The following is a 10,408-nucleotide window of genomic DNA, read 5'->3' as shown; positions in this document are numbered from 1 at the left end:
CCGACGGGGATCGATCCCACACCGACCCCACATCGAGCGAGCGCCTTACCACTGGGTTACGTCCTGGCGGGAAATGTGTTGGATGGACACGCAAAGGTGCGTTCGACCAATACAATATCCATTTAGAGTACTATAATTAAGAAATGTATATACTTAACTTCAGTTTATTATTCACAATGCGTATACGAATAACAATTTCTTTATTATTATCTAGGTGCAGGGGGTGGGGTTCGGGGTTCGATACGTTTTCTGGGGAAGCATGTCTAGACCACCTCCCCCCCAACCCCTACCCATCTATAAAAATAAAGTATAAAAATCTTGCTTCTGATCCCCCCCCCCCCCCCCAGCCACGGTGCCCATTTCAGATATCGCTAATGTCGATTGCACAAGTGTTGTGCAAAGTTTATAATGTAGCCCATATAAACCGGTGTATATATAAATAGACAAATATTTTATTCAGCAATAAGTGAACACACCGATCTATATATATTCAATCCGACGCTTAAAAATACATATTAGAATAAGGTAAAGTACATTTTAAAACAATACATTTTTGTTCTGTTAACTGTGTGAATGTTTGGGGTGTTTTGTTTGTTTGTTTGGGTGGGGTGTTTTTTTGTGTGTGTGGGGTTTTTTTTTTTGGGGGGGGGGTTGGTTTGGTTTGTTTGTTTGTTGTTGTTTTGTTGTTGTTTTTTTAAATAGGCCAAATATTATTAAAGTACTAATCAAAATTAAACCCATGTGATTTTCTAGTCTTATATATCAATTACGAAAATCCCTGGGATAAAAACCAGAAAAATGTGTCAGTATTATCATGACCTGTTACGGTATTCAAACAACTGGTACAAAAAATGACAATAAATTACCTCTTATAGATAGAAATATATGAGAGATTTACAATTTCACTGCAAAACATATGTAATTTGAAACAGACTATAACACCCAGGTAGATACAGATTACACCGGACAGGTGAAATCACAAGTACCCAACCTAAGCAGAGTGGTGGTCTCAGGTGTAATCAGTATTAACCTGGGTGTTATAGTCTGTTTCAAATTACATGTTTTGCAGTGAAATTGTAAATGTATCTCATATTTCTATCTATAACAGGTCATTTATTGTCATTTTTTGTACCGGTTGTTTGAATACCGTAACAGGTCATGATAATACTGACACGTTTTTATGGTTTTAATTTTGATTAGTACTTTTAGGCACCTACTACATAAACAATTAAATGTTAGAAATTTCCAATCGCATCGCCACTACTATAACTTAATTTAACAAAATTAAATTGAATAATGAAAACGTTTCAGATGTTTCTGTTTTGTTCTTTCTTTCTTTTTTGCTTTTTTGCTTTTTCCTCTTGAATGTGTCATTTGTGTTTGTTTATTTGTTCCTCTTAACAGTAATTGTATACAAGAAGAAAGAGCATGCGTTATGTGGCAGCCTATATTCTGTCAGTTCTTGGCGGGAAAGCCAACCCGACTGCTGACGATATAAAGACCATTCTTGGTAGCGTTGCAGTTGACGTTGACGAAGACCGCCTGATGTTCGTCATCAGACAACTGAAAGGCAAGAACATCGCCGAGCTAATAGAAGAAGGTGGGTTTGCGTAGGAAAGAAAGAAAAGAGAGAAAGACAGATGTTATTTAACAACACACACACATACACACACACACACACACACACACACACACACTTATTTTACGGTTATATGGCGTCGGACATAGGATATGGTTAGCAGGGGCCTAACTTTCGGGTGATACGCAGACTTTTTCGGTTTTCGGCGATGGAATAAAACGCTATTAGCATAGAGAATACACGCATTTACATCATATATTTATTTTAATTTAAAAAAAAAAATTGTAATCTTAGATGCAATCTGATTAAAATTAGCTCTACTGGGTCTGCCAGTAGATCTAACAGCATTGCGTGGACTCCCATGTCCAGGTGACATTTCATCTATAAATAACAATTTAAATATCGACCAATTACACTTCGCCTTTTATAGCGTTATTCGGGAGCATACAAATTCTAAAAATATCGGGCGAGACTATTTATGCAATAGGCGAACTTGTTGGTCTATTTCAACATTGAAAAAACAGGGAGGGGGAAGTACAGTAATAAACTTTGGATTGTATACTAGTATAAACAGATTTTATGGCTATACCATCACGGTTTATTTTTTCGTCTTGAAACGAATTTTATATAAAATTTTATATTGCAATTAGTTTCCGGCATACTTCGTAATTCACCCGAATTATTTCGTATACCCTCGGCATAATCCCGAATGTTTTCAAATTCTTTTCAAATCACTGCATTCCCAGTCTGGAGCTCCTCGCGGTAAGACGTGTTTGTTTCGCTTGTGCACACTGCACGTTCTTTCGCGGCTCGACTTGGGGATACTTCACTTTGTTGTTTTTATCAGCGAAACGAAGTTTTCTACTGGGATGTATGCGGCCATTGGAACTGATTGAACGCTGGAACGCTTCTCGTTTCGACAGTCTGCACCACCAGGTTGGATTCTTTTTTAGCGAGATTCCTCGCCTCCACGTCATTTCTCCGTCTGACTATGTTGACTTGTTTTTTCGTGACTCGTATGACGGCCACTCTGCAGAACGCCACGGTTGTTCGCGTTTAGTCTCTACATGTCCGAGCCTGTCCTAACAGCACTGGAAGATTAACCGCCTCACTCTATGAAGAAATAGGAAGCGGGGTCGGCCCCTACTACTCTTTTCTAGACTTTACTTTGTTTTATTGTGATACCATCTCGTATCCTCCGGAATCGGGCCCTAGTCTGATTCTCTCTCTCTCGTTCAGACGGATCCGGCTTCTCAAGATCTGTATTTCAGCACAGCACTACACCTTCAACGTCTATTGACTGTCAATCTAGGGGTTTTCTTGATGGGATGCAACCCATCTCGTCCATACAAGCTGTGCACCCTAACGGCCTTAACGAGGCCACTCACGTGGACATATAGATCGGACTTTAAAAACTTTTAGACCTTCGTTCAAAAGTTTGTCGAAATTACTTTTCTTTTCTTTTTTAAAAAATATTATTAAATAGTCCGATCCTCTCTTCTTTCTGTTATTTATTTTTAGACTGTCCTTCTAAAATGCTCCAAATTATATAAATATTCGACCGAGCAGTCTTTTCTTCTTTTTTTTAAAAATTCTATTAACTTTTTTTACTAATTGCTATTTTCAAAATTCTGCCCATTTTCAACAATACCCCCCATCCCGAGTCAGGCCACCGATCTTATCTAATTTCTTTTTGACCACGCGATCTAATTTAGCGACCAAATTTAATGAGTAGGATTTTCTTTATTAATTATATTAATTAGAGATGCGCATCAAAATTTTAAAGGCCCACTATTTAATTTTTGGATGTAAATTTCAAAATTGTCCGCTTAATTTTTTGTCTGTCCCGGGACAAGCCCCTGGCTATCCAGAGACAGGCCCCGGGACGGACATGCTCGAAACTCTAGTGGTATATGAGCATGTAAATATTATTCGCACTCGCACTCAAATCACTGGCATGATTTTGCAAGTAATGTTTTGATTAGACGAATGAAAGGTCAACTGTACATGAACTCCAACGGGCTGCTGTTGGATCCACATGTAATAGTGGAGCTAATTTTAATTAGATTGTCTCAGGTGGTACGCAGCTGGGTACCTTTGTATATGGAAACTAGGCCCCTGCTGGTTAGACCTAAGAGCGTCGGACAAAGGATATGGTTAGGCCTAAGAGCGTCGGACATAGGATATGGTTAGGCCTAAGAGCGTCGGACAAAGGATATGGTTAGGCCTAAGAGCGTCGGACATAGGATATGGTTAGGCCTAAGAGCGTCGGACATAGGATATGGTTAGGCCCAAGAGCGTCGGACAAAGGATATGGTTAGGCCCAAGAGCGTCGGACATAGGATATGGTTAGGCCTAAGAGCGTCGGACATGGTTAGGCCTAAGGACCACAAAGGAAACCCACTGCTGCTCAAATGGACTACTATTTTAGATTAGCAGCAAGATAACGTTTATATTTGCACCATACGGTACCACAGACAGAATAATACAAAGGCTTACCACGTGCCTTTGTTACATTAGTTGTTGAGCACTGGCTGGAACAAGAAATAACTGAACAGGAAAGTTAAAGTTTGTTTTGTTTAACTACACCATTAGGACACATTGATTATTTAATCATCGGCTATTGGATGTCAAACGGTTTGGATTGATTTTATTGAAATTTTATAGGGATTTCTCTCCACCACCTTTTATTGAAATACGTTCCATAGTCCGAATCGGACGTAGAAATTGGGTGAATGGTGGAGGGTTGTTGTTTTTTTGTACCTAAATGCATAAGCGTACGAGACAGGGGGCAGGGGGTGGGGTTGTACTCAACTGCCCCTATAGTGCTGGAGGAAATCCTCAAATTAAGGCAAAAACAATAGAGATATTCGGGTAAAATGTATTTCCATCATTCTACCAGCAATATTAGTTGTAATTCATGTAAAAATGCGCAGTGATTCGTTTTCATTCCTTTATAGCCGAGGCGTGACGCAGCCCAGTGGTAAAGCGTCCGCTTGATGCGCGGTCGGCCTGGGATCGATCCTCGTCGGTGGGCCTATTGGGCTATTTCTTGTTTCAGCCAGTGCACCACGACTGGTATATCAAATGCCGTGGTATGTGCTATTCTGTCTGTGGGATGGTGCATATAAAAGATCCCTTGCTACTGATGAAACAATTTAGCGGATTTCCTCTCTAAGACTATGTCAGAATAACCAAATATCTGACATCCAATAGCCGATGATTAATAAATCAATGTGCTCTAGTGATGTCGTTAAACAAAACAAACTTTCCCTTTATAGCCGTTTGGCAGGAACTGTATTCATTTGGATTAAACTATATTTGGAATGTATCGTATGTTGACAACAGTATCTACATTATAATCAAAGAAAGGATATTAGATAGTTTTAAGCAATTATGTTACAGCAATACAATAACAACGCTTAAAGGACTTTTATATCAATATTTATTACATAAATTTAGATTACAATCATATTTAAGATTGCCAATAGAAACGCATTATATAAAAGAAATATGTAAGGTTAGAATATGCGCTTTTAATCCACACCTGTGACATCACACTACTGTTCAGGTCCAGGATTCGAATCCACTACATACAGAACTTGTACATTGTAAACAAATACAACGCTTTAGCCCACGAGACCAAGCATGTGCAACACGAAAAAAACCCTATGTAATTAAGTCTTATAAAGCTGATAGTAATGTATTCTGGACCAACACAACGAAGATTGTCGGAAACTAAATCGGAAATAGGTTACATGTTTAGCACGTGCATCACGCTTCATGCCAGCTATCCACTGCTGAGGTTTTCTTGACTGAATCGTTCAGGTTAGGTCCGAAAGGATCCTGCCATTTTGGGTAATTAGTTTTGTATTACAAAACTATTCTTTGCCATTTTAACCAATATTTGTATTTTAAAAGATCAAAGATAAGTTAATTTAGCAGTCACATAATTGTTTTTAATTAATAATGGATTAAGTTGGAGAATGCATTCGGAAGTGTAGATTCATGAAAAATAATTGACGAGCCCCGTAGAGGATCGTGAATATTTTTCACGAATCTACACCTCCTCGTACATTCTCCATTACATAAGTTAAATGTAAAATCTGGCAGGTATCGAAACATCGGAAGATCATAAACAATATATGTACTCTGTGTAATGCTAATGTTATAGAAGATGACTATCACTTTATATTAGTGTCCACAATACAAAGATTTGCGCTGTAAATCTATAAAAATGTATTAAAGCGGCCAAGTGTTTAACATTTTATACAGTTATTAACCACTGGTAACAATAAGAAATTGAATGACCTAGGAAAATACTTAATGCAAGCTAATACAATTAGAGATCGGTTAATGCAGGAAGATAGTTAATGTAATAAATGTAACTTATATTACTTTATTTGTCCATGAGTATATATAAACTACACCCACCATTGTTTTGCACAAGTGCATTTTGTATATAGAGTATGTATACGCGCGCGCGCACGTGTGTGCGTGCGTGTGTGTTGTTTTATTTATGTTATGTATTCAGCTGACGAGTTGTAAAACTCAGGCAAATAATGAACTTAAACTTGAACTTGTTTGACAGTAATCCCAATATCAGAAGCCCGTACGCCTTAATATGCACCTTAGATGTTGCAGTGATTTATGAACTAAAGCAGGCCAATATGTTAACATATTATATGCTGTCCTATTCGTGTACATAATACATTGTTTCTATTCCTAACGCTAGCATGTTTTAACACTTATTTTATTTCCAACCCTCTAAACATTCTTGCTTTAAAGTGACACTAGTTTTTAAACACTAAGAAGGATGGAAGGAAATGTTTTATTTAATGATGCACTCTTAAAGACGTATTTCTCACTATTAGAGCAGTTTTTGTAATTAAAATTAGAAACTATTGTTTAGATTATATTCATTTTAGTACAACGGAAATGTTTCTGGTCATTCAGGTTTTTGGAATACCCCGAAATAATTTTTTCATAATTCTAAAAACGCACGTTCGTCTGAGAAGTAACTGTTATCGAGCCAAACTAATCTATTCGTTGTTATATTCCCGTTTAAACGTCACATACTCTCGTTTCACTCTATTATAACTTTATCCAGATATGTTAAGGTTTGTCAATTAACCAAACTTAGTGTCCATTTTCTCGGGCTAAAACTAGGGTCTGCGCCTTTAAACTATCTCATTTGATGAACTAAAATCATCCTAAATGATGTTAAATTTAACTTTTCTTGATTTGTGTGAGGCAGGTGCCGAGCGACTTGTCACGGCGACACTACAGGGACACACCACGCCGATTCAGCATGTCGTTGTCGATGGAAACAAGAAAGAAAACAATGGTCAGTGCATTGAGAATCGTGACTGTCGGTTTATACTTCCTCATTACTAAAATTATAAATAATGTACTAAATTCTAAACACCTAGTAGTCTTTTTATCTAGGTACGATGTAAAAAAACCAAAAACAAAACATTATTTATTTGTTTAAAAAAAAAAAGAAAAAAAAAAAAGAAAAAAGAAGAAATAATCATAGCATTATAACTAAAAGGGCACGTCGATCTAAACTTTGGGAAACCTAGGGAGACGTCAGCACCACATAGGTCTAATTAACGACCTACTCGGCCTACTAAGTCTAAAGCTACATGTAGCTCCCTACGTTTACATTTAGACCGACCGTTCCATATTGCATCTAAACTCCTTCATCAAAATGCGCACCCATTCTCTTTGGCTTAACTACGGGACAATCCAAATTCCATAGCACCAAACCACCCTCCGCCTGTTACCGGCTACGGTTGGACTGCTGGTGCTCCCTTGCATGCCAGTGCAGGCGGTTTTGTTTTGTTTAACGACACCACTGGAGCACATTGATTAATTAATCATCGGCTATTGGATGTCAAACATTTAGTAATTCTGACTCGTAGTCATCAGAGGAAACCCGCTACATTTTTCCTAATGGAGCAAGAGATCTTTTTATATGCACTTTCCCACAGACAGGAAAGCACATACCTCGGTCTTTGACCAGTGCACTGGTTGGAATGAGAAAAAACAATCCACTGAGGTGGTTCGATCCTGTAACACAAGAACCCCGGGCGAGCACTCAACCGACTGAGCTAAATTCCGCCCCTTTATGTAAAAACACGTAATGATTCGTCTGGGACCCTATATACGTTGCCGTTTGGTTGTAATGCTAATGTGAATAAACGTCATTGAGACGCGGGCACCCATTAGGCTATTTTTCGCTCCAGCCAGTGCACCACGACTGGTATATCAAAGGCCGTGGTATGTGCTATCCTGTATGGGATCGTGTATATAAAAGATCCCTTGCTGCTAATCGAAAAAGAGCAGCCCTTCCTCAATATCTGTGGTCCTTAACCATATGTCCGACGCCATATAACCGTAAATAAAATATGTCGAGTGCGTCGTTAAATAAAACATTTCCTTACCTTTCCTTTGAGACGCGGGCAAAAATCAGCCTGCCCCTCTACAGAAATGGGAGCCCCTACGCTAGTGCGTATATATTAGCCATGTACAAGACGTGTGATGAATGTTTATATATAAAATGTCACTGTTTTATTATAGGTGAGGTAACGCCAGAAGACGACGACGACATCAACGAAGCTTTCTTTGCGGATATATTCGGGTAGCACGTGCTAGTGGAGAATATGTCAGTGGTATGGTATCTGTGCCCTCGTGTTGTTCAAGAATAGGGGGGAAGATGGGGATGCTTTACTTTGTAGGGTTGGTCTCATTCCAGGATGGCGTACAAGTCAAAATTACAGTACATAAAAGTTCAACATTTAAAAAGAAAGAAAAGAAAAGAAAAAAGAAAGAAAGAAAAATTAAAGATATCTAAATCCTATTGTTTTATTGTTACTGTTATCCACAGTTTACGCATGGTGAACGATACATTTGGCCAGGACCCACAGAAGTTAAGATATGACGCAAATTCCATTTGTCCGTAATCCGTCTGTGTGTGTATACTTAGCTAAGAAAAGTTTAGCAGTTAGGTAAATGTGCTTAAATCAAAGAAAACTCACGACTTACAAAATAAAACCAGTCACTGGATTTAATTGAGGCATCATTTGTCAGTATAAATAACGAGAGATTTTCAATACAAAATGAAATGTGTGACGGTCACGTCGTCGAATGGTGCTTGGGGGTCCACACACGAACATCTGAAAATTGTCAGTAACCCGTATCGGCACCTTGAGTATTGCATGTTAACAACGATACGTCGCCCATGCTTGTAATGAGAAGGTAGATATATGGAATAGTGATCGAGATCCTTTCAAGAGTTAAAACATGTTTAGGCTGTGGACATTGCGAATATGCGCATGGGTCTCTCGCACCCTACGACCCAACAAGTCCCATACCTGTACAATAGGAAACAAGTCAGGCGATCAGTTTAGTGTCTCAATATTAGGCCTATACCTCCGAGTAAGTCCAGTCGTTAGTCTGGCTGAATGCTGGCGTGCATCGTCCTGTTGAAACGAAACGCCTGGATGCTGCTGTATGAACGGAATGACAACTTGTGTGGGCTTCGTCACTGTAATGCTGATCATTCAGGTTCCCATGAATGATAAAAATGACGTTTTGTCCGACGTCATGGATTTCCGCCCACCATGACGTTGTACCAGTGTCTGATTTTATTTTGTAAGTCAGTTTTATTTTATTTAAGAACATTTACCAAATTGCTAAAAAAAACATTGGCCACGTGTATATATATATATATATAAACAAAAAAAAAGAAGAAAAAAAAAAAAACTCGATCTTGAAGGGACGAGGAAATAGTTCCGAGTTTTCGAAATTAATATACAAGAGTTCTGTACTGAAACTGCATTGAATATATATATTCCATAAATAGGCTTAATAACACTTCATTCAATCTTTTTGAGCGTAGGGCCAATTTACAATGAAGGAATGAATAGAATCCACTCAACAGGGTTGGGAATTGGTGAACTGTATAATAAAAAAAAAAAAAAAAAAAAAAAAGAAGAAAAAAAAAAGACTTAATCTAGATGGGTCCCGCAAATTCTTGAAATCCTAGGTTAAAATCCTTTGGAGGAAAGGACCATTAAAATGCGAGGAAAACAAGTGATCCGAGAATTTCCATTCCTGACTCAACCCATTTACTGGAATTTTACGAATTACGGTGTGCGCATGTGTATAATGCATGCGTGCACGTTTAGAATTATGAAAAATGTATTTGTATGTATGTACGTTTATGTATTTATGCATGCGTATACAGATTGACAAATGAAATGCGCCAATGTCGCTTGAATATAGTATAACATAGGCCCAACCACTTAAGGATCGGACATGCTGGTGTTACAGGGAGGACTAAAAGTGCCTACACAAATTTAATATCAAATTTCCGTAGGGGAAAAAAAAAGAAAAAGTGGGTAAACAAGAATCAAGCAAAGCAAGTTACTCATTAAACATCACTCATAAAACGAGTTGAAGACGGGTGATCTGAGCAAACACCAAACTCAGGGGCGACAACCCACTAATCTGAAACATCTATGCAAATCAACATGATGCACCAAATTCAACTCTTAAAACACTCGTAGACACTGGCCATGTGCATCTGGCACGAATTTGATACAAATGTAACAGAAAAATCAATCTCCACTGTAGGGGTTTGAACCACAGGCTCTCAGTACGAGCTCTACAGAGCTAATAGATTAAATCCCAGTAGCTACCGCCAGTAGGAACACTTTATAGCAACTCTACTAATCTACATACTCGGGTACTGCCATTTTATGACATGCAGCTTCGCACAATAATCTCTCCCTCCGTGCACCCTTCCCCCGATACCAGAAC

At 38.4% G+C, this 10,408-nt stretch overlaps 1 protein-coding gene across 1 annotated transcript; it reads left to right on the top strand.

The window, feature by feature from the left end:
- Positions 1 to 499: 499 nt before the first annotated feature.
- Positions 500 to 10,316, top strand: LOC121367670 (60S acidic ribosomal protein P2-like). Its single transcript, XM_041491980.1, has 4 exons — positions 500 to 525; positions 1,405 to 1,600; positions 6,837 to 6,926; positions 8,165 to 10,316. Exons 2-4 carry the CDS (start codon positions 1,429 to 1,431, stop codon positions 8,227 to 8,229), a joined length of 327 nt encoding a protein of 108 aa, XP_041347914.1. The 5' UTR covers positions 500 to 525; positions 1,405 to 1,428; the 3' UTR covers positions 8,230 to 10,316.
- Positions 10,317 to 10,408: the final 92 nt, after the last annotated feature.

Source organism: Gigantopelta aegis, chromosome 3, assembly GCF_016097555.1.
Source record: "Gigantopelta aegis isolate Gae_Host chromosome 3, Gae_host_genome, whole genome shotgun sequence".
In the NCBI taxonomy this organism is placed as follows: Eukaryota; Metazoa; Mollusca; class Gastropoda; order Neomphalida; family Peltospiridae; genus Gigantopelta; species Gigantopelta aegis.
This window is presented reverse-complemented; position numbering and strand designations above follow the sequence as displayed.

What these genes read in the sequence shown, in the direction of transcription:
- LOC121367670 (XM_041491980.1), top strand. Translation starts at nt 1,429, where the DNA reads ATGCGTTATGTGGCAGCCTATATTCTGTCAGTTCTTGGCGGGAAAGCC. An exon ending in CGCCGAGCTAATAGAAGAAG is followed by an intron (nt 1,601 to 6,836) that starts GTGGGTTTGCGT and finishes TGTGTGAGGCAG; the next exon opens with GTGCCGAGCGACTTGTCACG. An exon ending in AAACAAGAAAGAAAACAATG is followed by an intron (nt 6,927 to 8,164) that starts GTCAGTGCATTG and finishes GTTTTATTATAG; the next exon opens with GTGAGGTAACGCCAGAAGAC.